Source organism: Euwallacea similis, chromosome 1 (assembly GCF_039881205.1).
Source record: "Euwallacea similis isolate ESF13 chromosome 1, ESF131.1, whole genome shotgun sequence".
NCBI classification, from domain to species: Eukaryota; Metazoa; Arthropoda; class Insecta; order Coleoptera; family Curculionidae; genus Euwallacea; species Euwallacea similis.
This window is the reverse complement of record NC_089609.1, coordinates 8,922,596-8,945,831: the sequence shown is the minus strand read 5'-3', so window position 1 is coordinate 8,945,831 and position 23,236 is coordinate 8,922,596. Positions and strand designations below refer to the sequence as shown.

Below are 23,236 nucleotides of genomic sequence, written 5' to 3'. Positions count from 1 at the left end.
GGTCATTGAGAGAATCACATGACGCAAATTTCAATAGTGATTGGCTAGAGTAGCTGCTGTGCGTGCCTGACATCTGATGGTCAATTGTCACTGCAAATGTCATAAATGACGTTTTGCAATTTTGGCTTGGGCATCCATTATTTTTTTTTCTCTAGAAATAAAACTGTTAATTAAAAATTAATAATTTCCTCAATATTTAATAGAAATATTTGAATTAATTTTTAAAGAAAATCTTTCGAAGATGGTCCAAGAATACAGTTTCGAAGAAATCAAGAAACACAACAACAAGAATAGCACCTGGTTTATAATCAACAACGATGTTTATGATGTTACGGAATTTCTGAATGAGGTAAGTTGTTGAACTATCGGTTAAATTTTGTTTTTTTTTTACATATTTATTTCCCTGATAATCTAAATTTAGCACCTGATATTTGTGTGTAATGAAATAATGACTGTTCAAAGCATATAAATGTCAGAAGTGTGGGGACTAGATTAGATTAAATTAAATATATGAATTGACCTATACCTGCCCTTGCTTGGGGACCTAGAAGATCTACTGTGCCTCAATATTTATTGCAGCCCACTTAGTACATAAATTAAAAAAATATTATATGGCTAAGTGCAGTTTTATGAAGATCTGTTGATTAGATTTGTAATCTTCCTAGTTTCTGAAATCTTAGCATTTCACCAGTCATTCACTTTAGATAAGTCTCACCATTTTACCATACACAGTATATGTAACAATTAATCAAATTTATTAGAATAAAAATAAATCTAAATGAAAACAAAATTATGAAAAATATGAAACTTTGCCATCCTGTACATTTAAAATGGTGCGTTTTTGACCATGGGACTATTAAAATTTATTAATTATTTTGCAGAGTACTATTGCCCCTTGAAATATCTTTGTGATTATGTGTGTTACATCCTGTATAGGGTGTTTCATTAAAAAAATGCAACTCTATGTCAAAACTTAAAAGTTGTCATTGAGAATTTCTTCCTTATTTACCTACAGTATATCCTAGGATGGGGTCGCCAAAAGAAGAATTTTTTATTTTTTTTTTTGTGAGAAAATTGTATTCTTCTTAAAAATTTTTGCTTGTTCCAAAAAGATCGAATTTGTTCTCAATGTTTCAATTTTCCTTTTTGCTACAGGGAAATATCAAAAAATAGGCCTAAAAATTAAATACTGGCAACTGTAAACAAAACTTTTGTTTATTAAGTGTTTATCACAATAATTCAACAAAAACGAGGAAGCTGCAAATAAAAATTTCACGTACAAAAAATGTGGTCCAGTTATACCATGGTTAGAAATTGCATATCATACGATCGTTTTAGCAGAATATTTCCGATTACGAGAGATTCAAAAGTTGGAACTGTGGTGGCTTCAGTACTTTCCTGCCGAGACGAAACAATACCGATCATAGAGAACGTAGTTTCATCAGAGAATACGATGTCTTAATAAAAGTGTTGATTATCCACGATTTGAGCGTCTATCTACAAACAGAAATTAAAGCGTTTTGCTTGATCTCCTGGCTCTAAAGCGTGATTAAATATTAATTTGAAGAGATTAATTTTCAATTATTTCAATGTTTTTTTGTGTATGCGTTTTATCTACAGTACTGCTCCGGGCCAATCGAACACGAGAAAAACCAGTCGAATTGACTGACGCCAAATTTCTTCCCACTATAATGCTTCCAGCCCAATGAGGGCCAATTGTCGGCAGTTACTATACTTCGAACTATCGAAGATCTATCGAAGATAGAGAAACGATAAGGTATTTTTCTCTGAATAGAAACGATTTTAAAAATACCGACTACTTATAGTGTTTCTGAAAAAGTCCAAATCATTGAATGGTATTACCAAGTTCAGACTTATTGCCAAATTAGGCAATCTTTTTCGGAAATGTTTCGGGAAGAAAATAGACCAATTCCCTCGTTGTCGACATTACGTTTAATTGTTCATAATTTTGAGATATTGGGATGTGTTTCACCAAGTGCACGTCAGAGTCCTGTTGAACTCGATGAATCAGAGAAAATCTTCGTTTCGAAGAAAGAATTAAAGATGTAATTCTAACTTCATTTTAGGGATTGACGTATTTTATTAAAAATGCGGCCGCCACCGTCTGCACTCCACACGTATCAATATTGTACTGATCTATTTACGGTACTAACTGGGCACTTGTCATTGTGCGGGTGTGAGGGGGGAACAAATATGGACATGATTTGGGTAGTAGACAATTCGACTGGTTTTTCTCGTGTTCGATTGGCCCGGGACAGTACCGTATATCTAATTGAAATGATTTTTGCAGTAAAATATTTTTAGATTATTTGAACCGAATTCATTCCAATAAAATTCGCAACGTCATGATCATTTCGAGCTATCTAAGTTTTCTTTCCATCTAATTCGGAACCAGTAGTCAAGAATTTCTTGATAAATTTTTGTGCACCACATTTTGAAATGTAAAAGAAAATTTTGATTAAATTTCTGGATAATTCGACGAATTGCTTCAACACCTTTGCCATAGCACTGTATTAGCTAAAATCTCTCTTTCGACAATATTGTCATTTAATTTAAGTCCTGATTACGGTTGCCACGAAAACAAAATTAAATTTTTGAGACAGAAAAATGTTCTACTATATTGACCTATTTTTTCGACATTTCTCTACAACGAAAAGGACAATTGAAACGGTGAAAGTCGATTTAACCGTTTTGGAGCAAGCGAAAACTTTTATGAAGGATGCAATTTTCTCGTAAAGTGAAAAATAAGAAATTTTCTCCCCTTGACAATCCCATCAAAGAATATGTTACATATTTTGTTAATAAATTAACATTTATTGACTATGGAGAATGTTCCCCATATTATTCCAACAAACTAATCTATACAAACATACTTCAACGTATACTGCTCTTATCTCCAGAATTTAATGCAAAAAAATTGTTTACTAGTGAAAAAATATAGCAAGTTTTGTCTAAAATTGAAAGAATTCATTTTCTTGAGTATGATATTGGGTTCAATAATTTTCTGGCAGTTGTTTGAGGTGGTTTCACTATAGGGGATGAAACGAAAAGTTTGTCATCAGATGTCAGAACTCGTGTAATTCAGCTTTGTGTAATAAAGAAAAACAATCTAAAATAGCTCAACGATTTTGTATAAACAAATCAATTGTATCGCGTATAATAATAAAAACAAAAAAAAAAACAAAGGAGTTTAAAGATAAACAAATTGGTAAGTTGTGTAAGCAAAACCCTTTTATGGAGTCCAAGAAGATCCTTGTGGATATTGCGACGAATTATGGAGTAAACGTCGCAACAAGAACTATCAGAAATAGGTTGAAAGACGCGCAACTTTTTGCCGAAAACCTTATCTCTCTTAAAAAAAAAAAAACAGACCAACCCGACTCCAATTTGCCAAATCTCATCGACACTGGATTTACAATGAATAAAAAGAATTATATGGAGCGATAAATTAAAGTTCAATTTATTCTAAGGTGAGGGCATGAATTATGTACGCCCTCCGATTAATACGTGACTTATTTCAAACTTTGTGCCCCAAGGTGAAACATGGAGAAGAGTTGGTAATGCGGTTGTTTTTCGGGCTTTGGGATGGCGCCACTGCACCAAATTGAGGGATGTATTGGCTGATTGTATGCCGAAATATCTTAGAGACGCACACGGTTCCTTTTGCTGATAATATTATACCCCCAAACCATATTTTCCAACAAGATAATGATGGAAAACATAAATTTCGATATTTGAGAGCTTGGTTTGGTCAAGAAAAAATGTCTGTGGCCCTCCCGAAGCCCAGATTTAGAGCCCACAGAAAATCTCCGGGAGATTGTAGGTAAAAAATTAAGTTTAGAAATTATTCTAATTTAAATACTTAGGATAATGAACTGGAAAAAACTTGGAAAAACGTCGACAATACAGTAATTTCGAACTTGGTTAAATCTACGCCCAACAGATGCTAGAACATTATAAAAAGCAGCGGTTATTGCACCAAAATATTAATTTTTGTCAATAAAACTATGCATTCGAGGTCTTAAATAAATTAATTGGTAGAAGTTGATATATTTTTTCCAATCTATAATACTTTTTTAAGGTAGTTTAGTCTTGTTTAGGTATTTTTTGATATTTCTCTGCAACGAAAAGGAAAGTTCAAACGGTGAGAACTGATTCAACCGTTTTTGAACAAGCACAAACTTTCAAGAAGAATACATTTTTCTCGTAAAATGTAAGAAATTTTCTCCTCTTGGCAACCCCATCCGGGGACATACTATTAGGTATACCGGTATGAAATGAGCGTCAGGATATAAATGTCTCGATATAGGGCATTTGTTGTAAACAAACCTTTTTTTTTTGTTTGCTTGGTTGGTGTACAAACTGACAAACATATTTAGTACAAATCAAGTCCTTGAACAAATAACACTATATTATTTCATTGTGCCAAAAATGTCGAATTTTGTACCACAAAATGATGATTTGCGGAAAGCATTAATTTTTTGCTTTCATTTAAAGAAAAGTGCTGCAGAGTCGCATCGAATGCTTGTCGAGGCATATGGTGATTATGCTTTATCAGAAGCAACATGCAAAAGATGGTTTCAACGATTCAGAAATAACAATTTTGATATGCAAAATGTAGAACGTGGCAGACCACCAAAAAAGTTTAAAGACGCCGAACTGCAATCAATATTGGATGAAGATGACACTTTAAGTCAAAAGCAAATGGCAGAAATGTTAAATGTTGCACAACAAACAATTTCTGATCGTTGAAAAGCTATGGGAAAGATCCAAAAATGTGGAAAATGGGTGCCGCATGAATTGAATGAAAGACAGATGGAGAACCGAAAAAACACCAGTGAAATTTTGCTTCAAAGGCACGAAAGAAAATCAGTTTTGCATCGAATTGTTACTGGAGATGAAAAATGGATTTATTTTCAAAATCCTAAACGGAAAAAATCATGGGTTGATCCGGGACAACCATCAACATCAACTGCAAAACCTGATCGATTCGGTAAGAAGGCAATGCTGTGTGTTTGGTGGGATCAGAAAGGTGTGGTGCATCGCGAGCTTTTAGAACCTGGTGAAACCGTTAATACTGTTCGCTACCGACAACAATTGATTAATTTAAACAATGCGTTGATCGAAAAACGATCAGAATGGGCCAGAAGACACAGGAAGGTAATTTTGCTCCATGACAACGCACCCCCACACAAAGCAACGCCGGTTCAGGATAACATCAAAACACTTGGCTGGGAGTTGCTACCCCATCCGCCGTATTCACCAGACTTGGCTCCTTCGGACTACCATTTGTTTTTATCGATGGGACACGCATTGGCTGAGCAGCACTTCGATTCCTACGAAGAAGTAGAAAATTGGGTGTCTAATTGGTTTGATGCCAAAGAGGCACATTTCTATTGGCGTGGTATCCATAAATTGCCAGAAAGGTGGTCAAAATGTGTAGAAAACAATGGTCAATATTTTGAATAAATTTTATTTTTCTTTCCTTGTTAAAATTGGTGTTTTATTTTCACAAAATAGCGCTCATTTCATACCAGTAGACCTGGTATATACTATTTATTCTTTTATTTCTATGTACAATGCCAAACGAAGTATCGATCTTGCTGTCGCTATCATTTCCAAGTATTCTGTACAGCATAAAACCCGCGCCACTTTGAGCCTGACTCTACAATATTACACATTATTATGTATTGTCACTTTAAAACCAATATCATAATGACGATAAAATCAGCGTATTTTTCAATCACTGTATTTTCAAGTCATTGTACTAGAACAATCTAACTCCAAACATTGCTTGTTAACCCGCACACTGTTAACTGCGTTTTACCATTAGAAGCAAAAGCGATGCCTTCTAAAATTTTCACTGCATAATGACAAAGCCGAACATGATTGCGTAGAAGCATGTAGCAAGTAGTACATACCGCGCATATCGTGCTTTAATCACCACGTCAAGTATTCGGAGCGCACTTACTGCCGCAACTACCGCAATTCAGTTGAGTGGTGGAAGTCAATCAATCGTCTAGTGTTTGCTTCGCGAACAGTGTTTTCAGCAAGCAAAAAAATTTGAAAAAATGGCCCAGGAATACACTACCGCCCAGTTGAAAGAGCATAACAATAAAAAAAGCGTTTGGGTACGCATCCATAACGACATATTCGATGTGACGCCTTTTTTGAACGAGGTAAATACTCAAGTAATTAGTGGGTTTGGGTCGCAAATGAGTCGGCAGAACTGCTAGTAGTGCCATTATTGGCTTGAAAATTGCATTATTGAAGTTCTATGTCGCGTTACTAGGTAAATATGTGTGACTTAAGAACGCTCGTTCTATGTGGCCTGGCCATTGGACTAATAATTAACTTTGACCTTTGGATGGTACTTGAAAACGATTTTATAAGCAGAATATGACGCTTATTAAGCTATGTTTTTGACGATTAATAATAGATAGTTTGTGTAGCGTTTTGACAATAAAATGGGTCCATGAATGTATGTGCACGTAAAGGAGAACCCTGTATACCTATACCTATTTCTTCGTCAGATCTTCAGCAACCCGACTTTTAGGGAGGTTGGGGATTGGCATTTTTGACTAGTTATAGGTTCCCGATATCTTCCAAAAAGCACGTAAAACGGGAGTCAGGTGTGGCCCCGATTCCATCACAGATCCCTGTACTTCTTAAAATAGGTAAAATGCCTAATTGTCACCTTATCTTACTTATCTATAACGAGCTAAGTATATTTTATGCAAGTAATTGTTATGATGTAACGATTATGCATCAAAACAAGCTTTATCTCGACATAAGGTTAGTATAAACGTGTGGCGTGTAGTATGTTTGTGTGGCGTTGTTGAACTTCAAATTTACGGTCACGTACCAAAACAGTATGCAGTGGAAGCTTCTCTGCAGGGTGTCCCGAAAATCAATGTCAAAAATGGTATTACGAGATTATTTGGGTGAAAACATTAAGATTTAGGTCAAAAAAGTTTCTTATTTAGATGCTATTGGTGGTCAAAGTTCTTGAAAAAAAACCATACTTTTTGCTATATCTCGAGAATGCTTCAATGGATTTCAATGAATCCCATTGTGCATTTATTCATTAGTACAGGGATTATTTTCATGTTACATTAATGTCTTTTCGCAATGTGAAAGTGGTAAATTCTTAGCCATCTTCGTACCAAAATTATCAGAACTTTTCATTGGGTAGCTGCATCGTATCGGTTTTTTTTCTGATGATATATTAGCCCTTTCTCCAACTTTTCTGTCTCTTGGAAATTTCTCGTACGGTTAACATTTCACTTCGAAAAAAAATTATTTTCTTTTGCTCATACAGAACACCAACTTGCCATTCCTTCGATAATTATCGACACTTGTCGATGTGAACGCTGACGTCACTTATGGAAAATGTCATAAAAATTAATCAAAATTTTTTTGACGTTTCTTTTGAGTTGTTTCTTTTAAGAAGAATAATAAATTCTTTTAAGAACCCATAATTTTAACCATATCAGTCATTTCTTCATTAGAAAACGCCATTATTGGTCTTAAAAGAAACAACTCAAAAGAAACGTCAAAAAAATGTTGATTAATTTTTATGACATTTTCCATAAGTGACGTCAGCGTTCACATCGACAAGTGTCGATAATTATCGAAGGAATGGCAAGTTGGTGTTCTGTATGAGCAAAAGAAAATAATTTTTTTTCGACGTGAAATGTTAACCGTACGAGAAATTTCCAAGAGACAGAAAAGTTGGAAAAAAGGGCTAATATATCATCAGAAAAAAAACCGATACGATGCAGCTACCCAATGAAAAGTTCTGATAATTTTGGTACGAAGATGGCTAAGAATTTACCACTTTCACATTACGAAAAGACATAAATGTAACATGGAAATAATCCCTGTACTAATGAATAAATGCACAATGGGATTCATTGAAATCCATTGAAGCATTCTCGAGATATAGCAAAAAGTATGGTTTTTTTTCAAGAATTTTGACCACCAATAGCATCTAAATAAGAAACTTTTTTGACCTAAATCTTAATGTTTTCATCCAAATAATCTGGTAATACCATTTTTGTCATTGATTTTCGGGACACCCTGTATGAAGAGCACCGAGTACTGGCGTTCCCGATATTTTTGCCAAACGATTTGTAAATAGATAGGTAGATAGAAGCGCATATTTGACTGACCCTGCAAGAGGGACTAATTAAACAGCAAGCAAACCTCCCTCAGTTGCATGGACAGAGAGTGAGTGATATTTCATAATGGGTCTCCTTTCAAAGCTCGTACGATTAACAATATTCGTTCAACGCATTAAGCACCGCACGATTCTGAGAGTTTTGTCGAGGGGCTGTCCAGCAAAGCGGCCATCTTCCCTGCCGTGGCCCTACGGCAAAATGCGCGAACCTAAATTGCTGGTAGAACGCGCCACGGCAAGCAGGTTCTCTGTCTTGCTGCCTTCTCGAACCAGCTTTGCCATCTTGATCAATCCTCGTTAATTTAGCAAACGGCATTTGCCTGGCACAACCCTCGACGGGACCTGAAATAAGTACGTGGAATGGTCATCTTCGCGTTGTGTCCACTCAAAACTTCGTTCAGCCAGGTGCGCACAGGGCTGGGATCTCAAAGGGTCATAGCCACCGTCCTGGGTAAAGATCGGAAAAGACATCAGCGTAACAATTACCAAAGTCCCGCTCGACACAAGTCTCAAGAGGGCCACGTCATTTCGTGTAGTCCATAAGGTACGATCGGGAAAGTTCGATCCTACACGTGGGATCATTACCTCGATGTTTTCTGTATTACATGTTGCTAATACGAAATTTGAAAATTTAAATTTAACTACGTGAAATTTAATTGTTTCTCAGTTTCGTGTTATCAGCTATATACGTTGAATGTTAACTATATGATTAATTGAAATTAATTAGGAAATTCGAGTGGCTTTTCTGCGCCTTCGATATTAGCATCCACCAAGAGTAATAGAGCTCTACGATAACTTTTTGTTGATCTCGGAGACATATTTGACTAGGCCACAACTAGCTTTACAGCTGCGATTTCAGTCCCTGCGGCCTGGCGCAAAGAAACATTAGCAGACACCGGTGTCTGCCGTGGCAGTACGGAGTGAACCTGAAACAGACCTGTGGATTTGCCACGGTGCAGAATATTCTAGGGCCAATCGATCGAAGTCATGGCAACTTTAACAAGAAGGTAATGTCCGTGGAAGCGTTGAAACGTGGAACATTGGTCAGTTTCTTAGTTTCCAAGGAAATTATCCTCCAGGTAGAGTTGCCTGTGCATCGGTTTTGTGGCCCTTATATGATAAATATTCGGCTTTTTTGTTATTAACGGTTATAGGTACTAATTTGTAGCATTAAAAGCATCCGTGGAGACCCAACGATAATGTAGGCGGCAACAGAGCTCATTATGCTACTTATGGCATAATTATACTGATAGTTGCATATGGGTCAAATTAGGAGAAAAAATCATTTAAACAGTAAACTGAATTTAAAGATAACAGTTTGTTGACTATTGGAGAATTTATTTATGGATATTGTTAGTAATTTAAACAACATATTCATGCAGTACCCTCGGTTGAGGGGATTGGGGGTCGGACCGCGATCCTAGACGGCGGACTTTCCTAGTTGGTGATTTTTCTTGAGAGTAGGAGGGCGGTGCTTGAAAATTTCGCCCGGGACACCAGACTTGTTGGGCTCATGTAGCCAAGACATAAGCTTCACAACTCTGATACATCATCTTAATGGTATTGCACAAAAAATACCAAAGAATGTTACGTTCAATATCGTCATGATTTTTCGTAACATGTTTGGTAATGAGACGATGACGAAAACAATTTAAATTTGTCCACCTGTTCCGAGACTCTAACTATCTAATCCCATCATTGAATCGAAATTCCTTAAGTTTGTTCGCTTATATTATTTAACAAATTCCGCATATGTTCAGGTTCAAGTTCGCCTGTTATAAAATACTTTTCGACAATGTTTTGCACCAAAGATGCTTTTGAAAGTTACTACAACACTCACTCGCAAAATTGTTTGTCCGCATAATTTATAAAAATAACAAAGTTCTGTGTTAAAGCACCCCGGAGGTGAGGAGGTCCTCATCGAGCAGGCAGGCAAAGAAGCCACTGAAGCATTCGAGGATGTTGGACACTCGAGTGATGCAAGAGAAATGATGGAGAAATACAAAATTGGCACCATAGTTGCAGCTGAAAGGAACCCTGATCTGCCGAGGAAGAAAACTGAAGATTGGAAAACCGAGACGGAGTCCTCATCGTCAGATAGGTAAAGAAACTTAAAATGACTCGCCGCTTAAATGATGCAGTCCATATTAAGAGAAACTAACTTGTCTCACGGGCATAATATTTATTTTGAAAAAACGACATCATAAAATTGAGTTTAATATGACCATTTTGAAAGTATGTAAATTGACATTTTGCCTCAGATGTGCCACACTTAATAAACGAAACATAAGTTTAAACATTAAGTTCGATTGTAACGTCACAGTATAAATGATGTAAAACACAAAATTACAAAATTAACACGGGTAACAAACCCTCATAAGTTAATGGAACATTCCTAATACTTGATCGGTCCTCCTTTGTTATCAATGACTGCTTGTAGGCGTCTAGCCATTGATTCTATCAACTTTCTTGTGTCTTCTGGAGGAAAGGTGCTCCAAGCTTCAGTAATTTTTGTTTTGAATTTATTTTTATTAGATATTGAGTGATTGTGCACTTTATTTTTTAATGTCAACCATCAGTTTTCGATTACTTTTAAATCTAATGATTAGGGTGGTGTTTTAATGACATTTGGGCAGTTCTTAAGCAACCAATTGCGAACCCAATATAATGTATGCTTGGGGTCGTTATCGTGATAAAAACGATAGTTATTGTTGAGTCCTAGTTTGTGAGCACTTGATGCAAGATGACTTAATACAGGCTGCCTCATTAAAAACGGGCGAAGCTATAACTCAGCTATTTATAAACGGATTTTGACGAACTGAAAACCAAATAAAATTATATCGTTCAGACTACTAAATAACGTCAAAGTTGATTTTATTGCATTTCTTGATAGAAAGTATTTTTCTGAATTTGACGATGTATGATAAGTTAATGCTAAAACAATTTTTAACAACAAAATTTGAACAATGTGAGTTATATAGTCATCTGTATCGTTATGGGACCATCTGCGCTATCCTATGGTCATCTGCATTTCATCCCATCTTATCATGTTATAAAATATTATTCTGTGCAAAGATACCGGGTGTCGTGGACAAGTAAAGCCCATTTGGACCCAGCGAAAAGAGACAAGATAAAACCGCCGGCTCGTTAACCGGATCTTTCTCCGTTGGATTTTTGGCTTTGGGCCTATCTTCAAGATAAAGTTTATGTTACCCAGCTAGAAAATGTCGATATTTTAAGACAAAGGATTATAAATGCCTGCCAGAAAACTGCACCAAATGTTGTAATAAATGCTGCGCATGGCGCAATCAGAAGATGTCAACATGATAGAAGTCAATTCAAGCGATATCTTTGGAAATGATATTTTGTGAAAACTGCGGAGAGATGCGTTGTTGAATGCAGAAGAAAATCCTATTTGTAACATTCAAGGCAACGTATTAGTAGTGATGTATTTAAATAAATAAGTGTTTCAGATTTTTTTCAGTTAAAAATTGTTTCATCATTAATTTTTCATACGTCATCAAATTCAGAAAAGTACTTTCTATTAAAAAATGTTTAAAAAGTTGAGTTAAAATAAATCAACTTTAACGTTAAGGTCAGGTGGGGTAATTGTAAACGATTTTCGAAGTTTGAATCTCTATTTTTTGCAACTTAACGTTAAATATAGGCGTCAGTATTATTAATACAGTTTATTATCAGATTTTATGTTAATTTCTATTGTTAAATATGTAAACTTGTTTGTCTTTTTAAAAATAAATTAAGTTTACAATTGCCCCTTCAAATATGAAGCAAGTTGAAAATATCGGAGTAATTGTAAAAAAATATGTAATCAATATTTTTCAAAAAATGTATAACAATATGACAATAGAACATTTTTCGTCCCTCAAATTTCACTTTTAAATAACGGCTATAGGAACATTGTACATATTTGTACATTTCCTGGGCTTGTCAGTAAGTTTTGTTTTTGTTGATCACGTCTGACACAGCTCGATTTAAGTCCTTAATAGAACAGCTAGGGCCTCTGGTTTTTTTTAACATATTTTCGAACCAGTGCTGTAAAATATAAAAAAAACTAAATCGAACATACGCTAATTTATGTTTACAATTGCCCCACTTTGTTGTTTTCAATTACCCCAAATTTCATAAATTTATGGGGCAATTGTAAACGCTCTGTATGTGCTCTATGCGTATTTATAATTTCACATAAGCATACTATTGTTGGCGCAAAATATTTATATTACATTTAATAATTACAACTTATAATTCCAGTTTACGATTTTTTCACGGCTATGTTTAACCATCTGTGAACTGTGTTTTCCATAAATTTTGGCATTGTTTGACATAAAATATTGGAATACCTTTATTCTGTTGCTTAGCGCCTGAAACGTCAAATAAAATAAAGTGAACATCACAAACTATAATTCCGATTGTTACAAACTCCCACGAGATCCAATTCTTCGAAATAAGCATGCTGGTTACATTTGCCCTGATTTTACAATTACTCCATCTGAACCTATTTAGTAGTCTGAACAGTATCATTTTATTTGGTTTTTAGTTAATCAAATTTTTTTTATAAATAACTGATTTGTAGCTTCGCTCGTTTTTTATGAGACATCCTGTATGTCTAAATACATGTATCGGTTTATAAATCCTTTAATAAAATACAAGTTACCTACTCCTACAGACGACATACATCCCCCCACAGTATAAGTCCATCTCTACCATGCTTCCTTGCAGTTTTCAAATTTTTTACGTTCAGCCATTTGCTAGACTTTCCCCATACTAATATTTTTCCATCCCACCCAAATAAATTAATTTCAGTTTCATTAGCAAATATTACTGAATTTCAATAGTTTTATTCTTTGCATTTTTTACTCTCTGGTGAACTCCAAACGGGCCCTCCTATTTCTTTGACTAATAAACCGTTTAATTCTGGCAGTTCGACCGTGCATGTAAATTTTTCTCAAAATGTGTCCAATTGTTTCTGGACATCTTTTCCTAAATCGCCTTTCCACCTTGACACACAATTCTGAACAACTGTGTTTAGGATTATTAGTTATTTCTCAAACAATCCATCGTTCTTTACGTTCGGTAAATATTTTATTTGGGGCCACCCGGAAATTATTCGCGATTCTATTTTCATTGCGGTAACGCTCAATGATACGTTGAACAGTTGATGGACATCTATTTACCATTTTGGCCACGTTTCTTTAGCTGTATCCATCTCTGCAATGGATTAGAATTAAGTTTCTTTCGGCGACGATTGTTTGACAGACCCTTTTTAAGTAGTTTCGTTTAACTCATTGAAATATTGCTTTGAAATGTTAAACTAAGTAAAAAACAATTGCTAAATGAATGCTGACTTCGCAAATTTAAATTAACACGTTTTGTGCCGTTTTTCCTTAACTGCATCGTTTAAGCTGTGACATTTAAGTTGCACGTAAAATTCGGTAAATATTTATTGTTACTTAAGAGCGGCACATCTGAGTAAAATATTAACTTACACGCTTTCAAAACACTCATATTCGTTTAATTTCAGTATCTTCAATATATTTTTTCAAAATAAATATTGTATCACTGTCTGTAGAGTCGACAAAATAACTTAGTAACTAACGTTTCCCAGCAGTGGTGATTATTGTTCGAATTGTCTGACCTCGACATGCTGGCCTTTGATTCTTTGTATATGCAGATATAGTATAAATGCCTACGACGCTCTCAAACAAAACCCTTTATTAAAAAATAGCCAATTTAAATTGTCATCTCGCTCTTTTTTCAGCTCTTGGAAATCATGGATAGCTCCAGTAGTGTTAGGATTAGCAGCAACACTGATTTACCGCCTGTACTTCATGTCATAAAGGAGTTTAACCTGAGCCACATTTCTCGATTTTAACGCATTTAAAAGGGTATATAGGTATGAACTAAAACGTTACTTTTTCGTGCAACTAAATAACATTGTCACCCGTTTGAGTAGTGTTTTACTTAAATGTGATTCTTCAGAATTTCTACTGTTAGTTTCATTTAGAGTAATTTTTCACATTAGCTTATATTGTTTTGTTGGGAGTACATTTTATTATTAGTAATTTATATATGATATATAAACTGATTGAATGGCACAAGTTGTTAGATTGTGAATGGTTAGCTTTGTTTTAAGCGCGTTGACTGAATACAAGTTAAACAATACAGAGCAAAAGGTATATTTTAAAATTAAGTAGTACACTCTGCTAATCTAATTCAGTCTATGCTATCAAAATAAACTTATCTACATAAATAGCGTTTTATTGCATAATTCAAAGAAAATCTATACCAGCGTTGACATTAAATGGCACAATGTAAGAAACGCTTTTCTCAACATTTTTAACCTGGGCTTCAAAGCCTTTTTCGTTCTCAACAATGTATATTGAATAAGTGACTTGAGCTCCAGGTTTAATGCAGTCCCCTCCACTCCAAAAGGGTCGTCCATACATCAAAACTACATTGAGATCCTTAATTTTTTCGTACAGCAAATTAACAATTTTCTCAGAGTGCTTGTCAAAGCTCAACATCCTCTCTTCGAACTTGGCAATCCAGTATTGAGACAAGCAGTTATCAAGCACTACCAAACCTGGCTTGTCACAGTTACCAATTATTCTCTCTAAATTGAAAAACGTCGTTTCTATTTCCTCTGCAGAATAACAGTTTATTTTAACCAGTCTCTTAAGACACTCTTCGACAATGCCATTATTCTTCCCACATTTTTTCTCAATGAACTTGATCACCTTTAAGAGACTTATTTGGCAGTCTGTGTGTAAGAGGATGACCTGAGACTCTTTAAAAGAAGGGTCCAGCTTTGATGGCAATAAGGCCCTTACAATAAAATCCACAAGGAAATCTGTATAATTAACATTCTGATGATGGAGCACTTCAATCACTTGGTTTACCAATGGTCCTCCTTCTGGAAACAATTTGGGATTGATACCGTCTAAGATTTTGGAGCTCTCAGGTTTTAATCTGGAAAAGAGCTGGACACCTGTTTCCATTTTTCTGCATTCCATTTGAAGCACCGACTTGCAAATATAATAGTTGAATATTTTATTAATTAGTAGATAAATAAATAACCGCTAGGTGTACTTTAAGGCTCATGAGTATGAGGGTTATTGTGGGTACAATATCCATCTCCCGTTATTTTAGTTTCTACTTAAAACCGCATTAAAACTACATCTAAAACCTAACCTCACCCCATCCCCACCCTGCTCCAATCAACAAAAGTGCAGATGTCCTTCCTTAAGCATACCATCCGACATAGATATATCGTACACCCTTGAGATGTACAGGTTAGGTCGAGTTGCCCGAACTTACTTTTTTATACTAAAACTATAGCTCACCACAACTTTGTTTAACAGATGGGTACTAAATGGGTAAAAAAAATGCCAGAAGAACTGAAACTTACAATTTTTAATAATCTTAAACATAATCAGTTATTTTCCTTTTTGGGCTCTGCCTTGATTTCTGTTTTACCATTATCATCATCACCTTGCTTTCTCTTTGAAAGCATTCCTGGTCTGTACAGTGCTATAGTGGGACGGTCCTTATTTCGGATCCGAATTCTCCTGGAAGATGATGCTCCATCCACCTTGTCTTCTATATCTTGCCTGTTACCTCCTTCTGCATCTTTAGAAACAAGTGCGCCTACTTCGTCTGTGGGTTTGTCTAGTTTTGGCGAAATAACTTTTTCAGTAGGTTTATTGTCTTTGTAGCAGTCAGCAGGCTTCTCTTTAAAGTCCTTCGACAGCTCAAGTTTCTTTTGTTCAGCTTTCTGAGCCTCTAATTTCCTTTCCTCGCGCCTTTCACTATATTTCTTAATTTTTTTGGGGTGAGCTTTGGCTTCCTCTTGCTGTTTATGCTCCTCATAGTGCTTGCCAGGTCTACTGTAGCTACCTTGATTATAGTTATCCCTTTTATTATCTGGGTTTTCTTTTTTTGGAAATCTAGGCTTTATTTCCTTTCTCTCCTTCTTCTCTTCTGACTTCTTTTCTTTTGATTTATTCTCTGAAGGTGATTTTTCATTTTTTTTACTAAATTTTTCATTAGAAGTATCCGATTTTGTTGGGTCCTTTGGTGAGTCACTTTTAGGTGATTTTATATTACCAGATTTTCTACCATAGCCCTTAGCAGGTGAACGTTCTTCCTGTTTCTTATCTTCATAATATTTACCTCCCTCTTTTCTTTTTTCATATTCCTTTCTGCGCCTCTCCTTTTCTTCTCTTCTCACTTCTTTTATTTTCAGTTTTTGCACTCTCTTATTTTTTATATATTCAAGCAATGGAGTTGTAACATCACTCTTCTTACTATTGCTCCTATCAGCCAACTGAAGTGAATACTCAGGCTTCTCATTTGGCTCTTCTGGTTTATTTAAACTGGCAACAAACTCCAAGTAATAAGTATCTGATTCAATTGTGTTGCTTTTAGGGTCCATTCTAGATTTTCCTCGCTTCTTTGGAATCTTCTGGAATGGTGCATATTCTACTACAGCTGTATATTCGTGCCCTTTAGAGTCAACAAATACATAGTTATCAAACTTTTCTTTAAAGTTATAAACATCTTCTGGACAGACAAAGTTGATGTAGGCTCGGGAAAATGCGTTCTCTCCTAAACTCATGTCTTCCTTTACATGATACATGTAGTTGTAATCCGGCATTGGAGAGACTTGATTGAGAAATTGGTTTTTAGTCATTGAGGGTGGCAAACGTCTGATTACGGCTTTGGTTAGAGGTTTTTCTTTTTTCTGGTCTGCTTTCTTTTCGCTCTCTGTTAATGCCATTGTTTCTGATGGATGTAATGATTCTTAACAATTTCTATTATTAACGTTTTTAATGTTAGAATATTAACCATTTCAGTAAAAAGTTAGAAAAATGTCAGCCATCGGTGAACAGTTGATAATTTAAACAAATCAATGTCAAATGTCACTCACAACTCACTGTCACCTAATGTTTAAGTGCTTTTGTGTAGTTGGAGCTACAAAGGAGTTCTGACAATGAAATATTGACGGCCATTTTTAATTCAGTCAACGATAGAGGGTCTTGAGCATGGTGAAGAGTGAAGTACGATCGGAAATATTCTTTATTTCACTCATACTTGTGTAAGTAACAAAATTATGTCGAGGCTATCCGATTGTTCCGACATAATTTCAATAAGAGCAATACTTGTTTTTAACGTTGACAGATCCTTGTTATAATTTGTTCCTTTTAATTTAATTTCAGTTTTTCTCTAGTATTCGGGGAGTATTCGTGTCGTTTCCGCATAAGTTTCTCGCTGTCTTAACGAGGTTGCAATACTTTCCAATTACCACTGCCCTAATGTTTTGTGATTCTAAATAGTCAATCAAAATAGTGTCCATATCCAGTACAGCGTCAGGCTATTGACTTACCCCCGAGATAATCTAATAACTCAAGAGTTTGATTACTGCTCATTGTTTATAAAGTGAACAAGGAATAAACACTAATTTTTCTTTAAATTAGATTTTTTTTCTGCTTAATAGGGTAAGTGTTTTTTTGTAATTTTACGGGACTTTGTTAAGAGGTTTAAGGATTGTAAGTGACAGGACTATATCTTGAGACACTCAAATAAAAACTATAGTCGCATGAAACTCTCGCCTCTCTAGTGCTTTTTCTCCTGCAGCCCTTGTAATGGACGTACCTACCTCTTTTCAGGCAAAATGAACCCCTCAGACAGTGGTTTGCCAACTAGAACCTTAGGTGATGGCATGGAACATAATGTCACTAAACTATCTGAAGTAAAGCTACCCTCCAAAGTGCATGGCAAAATTCTAAAATCAATGATACCTGTGCACCCTCAGTCAAAAATAATTAATCTAGTGCCCAAGTATGTGGCCCGAGACAAAAAGATGGTCACAAATGTTGTTTTAACCAAGCCTAAAGAGCCTAAATTTGTGCCCTATGAGCCCTACAAGGCAGCTGTGCAGCCCATAAGGCATGTAGAAATTAGAACTAAAAAACCTGTAGTTAAACAAGTGTCTTCAAAGAATAATATTGAGATCCAAGAGCTTGTGGAGCAGATGTCAGAGATGAGGATGGTTGAGATGAATAAACTCAAAGTAAGGGCCTTGCAGGAGGATAAAGTTATCCCTTGGCAGCAATGGGAGAAAGAGAAAGAGGCTTATGAGGTTGATATTAAAAACTTAAAGGAAACTAAAGCTCATTTGGAAAATCAGTTGAAATTCCAAGCTCAAGTTAATAGTGAACTTAAGACTTTGCTTGTAGCAGCTGTGGGTGAAGATTTGGAATCTAGAGTGCAACACCTAACAGAAGACAAACTCTCTCTAGCAAGGGCTTTATTAAACTCTGCAAATCATTTGACATCACACCAGGAACAAACTGAGTGGCTTAGTGGGCAATGTGAGGTGTGGAGGAGTAAATTTCTGGCCTCAAGTTTAATGGTCGAGGAACTAGCTAGATGGAAGTCAGCTCTTACCAAACGCACCAACGACTTGCAGGAAATTGTGAAACTTCTGTTGAGCGATAACTCGAAGCATCACAAACACTCATTGACGACTTTTAGCAATTTAAATGCTGCTCTAGAGAAGCTTTCAGGTGCAAAATTGCAGCTCATAGAAGATGATTTTATTAGGATCAATTTGAAATTATCCAACGAAATTGCTAAATATTTAGATGTTAAGCCCATTCAAGAAGAAGCTAATAGGAATTTGTATTCAAAGAATGAAAAATTAGCCCTGAAAATCTTAAAAAATCCAGTTAGTTTGATGTCTCAGGACATTGTTTGCAACGCTTTAGTTGGAGCTGCTCATTCGCTATGTGCATCCAGTGAACAGAAGTTTATGCAAAATTCTTTACTCCATCCTTGTTGCGCGCACTGCAAGGGAGATGTGCAAGATATATGATTTCGTAATTGTCTTATTTGATTTGGATTAAGAAATTGATTATGGGCTTAAGTCTAAGTGGTGGTTCACAAAGTTTGTGATAAGATTAATAATGTACTTTGTCAATGCAATATAAGAATTGTCCAGAAAAAATCGTATCTTTGTCCTGTGCGAAGTGTTTTCAATGCGCTAAAAGAAAGCCAAATCTTTCTGCTAATGTTAACAAAAATTTAAATCAAAAGCTGTCCCACAAAACAGCTTTAAATTGAGACTACGCTGACTCATTTCAACCAAACTAATTAAATTTAGCAGCGCACTTCCTTTTTACTCTACAAACGCATCTGATTGTTATAAATTGCACTTAACCAGAACTCTGATTAATTCAGTTTGTTGACAGAATTGGGGAAGAACCTATCTAGCTATAAGGATACTATCTTGTTTTATTGTAGTATACTCGATAATAAGTCGCTCACAGCAGCATTACTTTGTTTGACTCGGCCCACATTAATTGAAGGTTTCTAAATGTTACTAGCATTAGCAATGCTTATTTGTCCTGATGAGATATTAAAAAGGGAAAGTATTGATAAGCACCTAGGAGACACAAGGAACTTCCCACACCCCAATTATGAACTTGCCCGAAAAGATAGGAGGATATTAGATTGTTTTGCTATCTACTTAAAACAATTATATGCCGGGTTCTGGGTTTACAAATGCGAACAGTAACGAGCACAATTTGGAGAGCCAACGTCCTCGTTGGCTAGTTAAAAGCATGTCATTTATTATCTAATTTTGTATATAATTTTGGTTATATGATATTATCTAGTTTTGTAAATTGGAATTGAGACATTTTTGATAGTAGCAATAATGGACAAACAGAAATGGAAAATGTGATGAAGGCCTTAATTTAAGTTAACTGTGAGGCCCGCATGCGGAACTAGACTTTTACTATCGAATAGGATATTAATATAGAGTTGTGAACAATAGATTTGCCTAAACAGAATCGTTTTTAGCATAACATATTCCAAATACTGTACCATGTCGATTTAAAATTATAATGGATTTGTTAATAAGTCAGGTTTATTAAGTGGTTTATTGATGTCGTTATTTTGCTATTTATATATTATCATCAAACTTATGATAAAGTTAATTCCAAATGGTTCTGTAACCGTTGCACTTGAGCGTTTTTGGCGTTGGCTCCTGATTTTGTAGGCGGGAGTCAGACTTTATGGCAAGTAAGTACGTTTAATCCGCTGCGGGGAACATGCGTGAGTTTTAATTCGTTTCTTGTAAGACCAATTCATTTGCTAAAAAATGATTTTTGTGTAGTTTTTCGAATTAATTAAGAGCGTTTTGTGAATTGGCGTCTGAATGCGTAATAAAACCAAAATTAATACCTAATAGACAAACACAATGCAGTAACAACTGCTTTGTTTTTAAATCAAATCTCGAAATAATTTGATTCCATTGTTTTGCCTCTGAATTCTAAAACATGAATACCTACTGAACAATATATGTAAGTTTTGTTTGCACGTTGCCAAAACTATAAATAACCCACGTAAATTTAAACCGAGAGACACCAAAATTCTTCAGTAAATCACCGAAGTTGTGCCTTAGTACATACTCGGTCACAGGTATATTCGTACCTCATTAATTGTCTGTTTTAAGTGGCAGATATTCGTTTATTAATTATTAACAAGATAACTTGTTAATAGGAACGTGTAATAGAATTACAACCTTTTAACCCAATCTAAATTTTAGTACTAACAAATATGCTAATATTACAAAAATACAATTTTATGATAACAAGTAACAGAATCGGGTTCACAAGAGAATTTGTAAGTAGACCATTTACGGTTAAAAAAAAGTTTAATTTAGTAATAATTAATATTTGGTTGGGCTTCGTTTGGATTCCATAATACTTGCTGCTAATTATTTTTCTGTATATTTTGCTTCAGTATTCTTCCAAATATCAAGGTTTTTTTTTAAGTACCTTTGCTTTTAATCTCATAGTTTTTTAGTTTTTTGCAGTTCCTTTTGCTGATGATATTATGCCCCTACACTTTTTCTAACAAGATAATAATCAAAAACATATATCTCGATATTTAACAGCTTAGTTTTGATAAAAAAAATTGCTATGGCCATCTCGAAGGCCAGACTTAAATCCCATAGAAAATCTCTAGGAAATTGTAGATAAAAAATTAGGTCTAGAAATCATTCTAATCTGAATACTTTGGACAATGAACTGGAAAATGCTTGGAAAATCACTGACAATATTATAATTACAAACTTGGTTAAATCTATGCCCAACAGATGCCGGGAAATTCTAAAAAGCAGCAGTTATGACACAAAATATTGATTTTTATTTTAGAAAATTATGCATTTGAATTTGTAAATAAATTAATTGATAGAAGTTGCTATATTTTTGAGGTAAGTTTTAAACAAATAAGAATTATTGGTTGAAAATGATCAAAATTGATAAAGAATATCATGTTTTAACTTCTGACTACAAAGTGTAACATGTCATCATGGAGATATTTCAAAAGGCGATAGTACTCTGCAAAATAATAGAAAAACGCTAATAAACCTATAGTCAAAAATATACAAATATAAAATGTACAAGGTGGAACGTTTTCAATAGTTTTTGTAATTTTATTTTCGTTTAGATTTATTTTTATTTTAATACATTTAATTAAATGTTACTATTTGCTTCAGATAGTTGATAACCGTCCCAGATGATTTTTTCCCTTACTTCCTTTATATTCTTAATGTGTATCTATAGATATTTTTGCAAATTCTACGAATATGGTGAAAAATACGAAAATACTGTAAGAGACCAAAGAGCTAAAGAATTGAAAAAGCAATTTAAATTTAGTATCAGAATTCATAGAGGGTGTTCCAAAAAATATATATGCAGCATAAAGTAGTATATGCCCCAAAAAATATATACATATAGCTACCGACAATTCAGATATTTTTTTGTAGAGGATCTTAAAGTAAGTGTACTAAATTTCAAAAATTAAACGCACGGCATGCTTGAAAAAATCGCGAAATATGAGAAAAAACGTGAAACTTTGCCACCCTGTGTATGGAAAATGGTGCATTTGTGACCATGGAACTATTTATTAGCATTTTTTAAATTATTTTGCAGAGTACTATTCCCCCCAACATATTTCTATGATGATAAATTGCACCCTGTATAAGTTGCTCTGCAACAAAACAATTGTAACATTTTTACTTCCTATTTTAAAAAGTGGCCGTAATTATCTCCATTACCGTATTTGATTCAAATTAGGACTAGGTTCTTCATCCAACCAACACTAACCCGCCAACAATGCCCCACCGTGCAATTGGTTTGCATTAAAATGATCAAAAATTAAAACGTGTTAACGAACCACTTTACATACCCAAGTTACGAGCGTCTATCGAATTAAAAAGAACCTTAACTGTTGTTTAACAACCCACTGGTCAAACGTCATAGCCGGTGACCTAGTGAGTGCTAACTAATAACGCAAATCAAGTGATTTTATTCGGACTCAATTCATTCGACTTATTTTAATTTTCTTTCAAGAGAAATTCACGCAATGATTCATGTAAATGTAATTATACATTTAATCACGTGAATACTCCATTAGTAATGTTCTTCTTACAGGACCGTGGTCAAGTCAACCCATTTGCAATCGCATTCTCAAAGTCCACATGGGATTAACCTCCTTGCATTTGTCCAAGATTCTGGTAAGTTCATTTTCAATAAACTGGGCTCTCAGTGCGTTTACCCACCGGGGAAGACTATGGAACAAAGAACAACCTTGAGTGTTATCACATTATGCACATACCACAAGTTATTTACGTTTTACATATTTTATACATAGTATATTATGCTTAGCAAGTGATTCACCGACGAAATACAATTATTTTTAATGTTGTTACAGATGATGTCTGGACTGGATATTACTGAGTAAGAATTTCAGTATACCACCAGAACTTTTACCAGTGTTATGAAATGAAATTGAAGTGACTTTAAATCAGTTGTGGATAAGAAAATGTTGTGGTACGTCTTCGTGGTACTCGTCGCTTTTTTCAGAGAATCATCGTCTGCGCTCGAGGGGCCCAACGTTTGTACCAGACAAGAAACGTAAGTTAATGAAGCATGAATACAAAAG

At 34.9% G+C, this 23,236-nt stretch overlaps 5 protein-coding genes across 7 annotated transcripts in view; 3 read left to right on the top strand and 2 right to left on the bottom strand.

The window, feature by feature from the left end:
* The first annotated feature begins 126 nt into the window (after positions 1 to 126).
* On the top strand, positions 127 to 14,471 carry LOC136410652 (cytochrome b5-like). 2 transcript variants are annotated; one of them, XM_066392920.1, is made up of 3 exons: positions 127 to 349; positions 10,099 to 10,304; positions 13,980 to 14,471. In XM_066392920.1, exons 1-3 carry the CDS (start codon positions 242 to 244, stop codon positions 14,056 to 14,058), a joined length of 393 nt encoding a protein of 130 aa, XP_066249017.1. In that variant the 5' UTR covers positions 127 to 241; the 3' UTR covers positions 14,059 to 14,471. The 2 variants fall into 2 exon arrangements, with proteins under 2 accessions (XP_066249017.1, XP_066249009.1); XM_066392912.1 differs by lacking the exon at positions 127 to 349 and adding an exon at positions 5,990 to 6,200.
* Positions 14,245 to 15,355, bottom strand: LOC136412464 (DNA repair protein XRCC2-like). Its single transcript, XM_066395556.1, has 2 exons — positions 15,347 to 15,355; positions 14,245 to 15,300 (listed from the first exon to the last, which is right to left on the bottom strand). The coding sequence occupies exons 1-2, from the start codon at positions 15,353 to 15,355 to the stop codon at positions 14,491 to 14,493; spliced, it is 819 nt and encodes a 272-aa protein (XP_066251653.1). The 3' UTR covers positions 14,245 to 14,490.
* A 261-nt stretch (positions 15,356 to 15,616) lies between these two features.
* On the bottom strand, positions 15,617 to 17,058 carry LOC136410800 (regulator of nonsense transcripts 3A-like). The gene has a single exon (XM_066393145.1). It carries the CDS (start codon positions 16,998 to 17,000, stop codon positions 15,654 to 15,656), a length of 1,347 nt encoding a protein of 448 aa, XP_066249242.1. The 5' UTR covers positions 17,001 to 17,058; the 3' UTR covers positions 15,617 to 15,653.
* Positions 17,059 to 17,337: 279 nt separating this feature from the next.
* Positions 17,338 to 23,236, top strand: part of drpr (draper) — a 29,725-nt gene continuing 23,826 nt past the window's right edge. For both annotated transcript variants that reach the window (XM_066395284.1, XM_066395294.1), the window contains exons 1-3: positions 17,338 to 17,718; positions 22,726 to 22,808; positions 23,006 to 23,208. In XM_066395284.1, coding sequence (XP_066251381.1) covers positions 23,117 to 23,208 — 92 coding nt within the window. In that variant the 5' untranslated portion in view covers positions 17,338 to 17,718; positions 22,726 to 22,808; positions 23,006 to 23,116. The remainder of the gene's footprint in view (positions 17,719 to 22,725; positions 22,809 to 23,005; positions 23,209 to 23,236) is intronic.
* Positions 17,895 to 19,097, top strand: LOC136412400 (golgin-45). The gene has a single exon (XM_066395479.1). It carries the CDS (start codon positions 17,895 to 17,897, stop codon positions 19,095 to 19,097), a length of 1,203 nt encoding a protein of 400 aa, XP_066251576.1.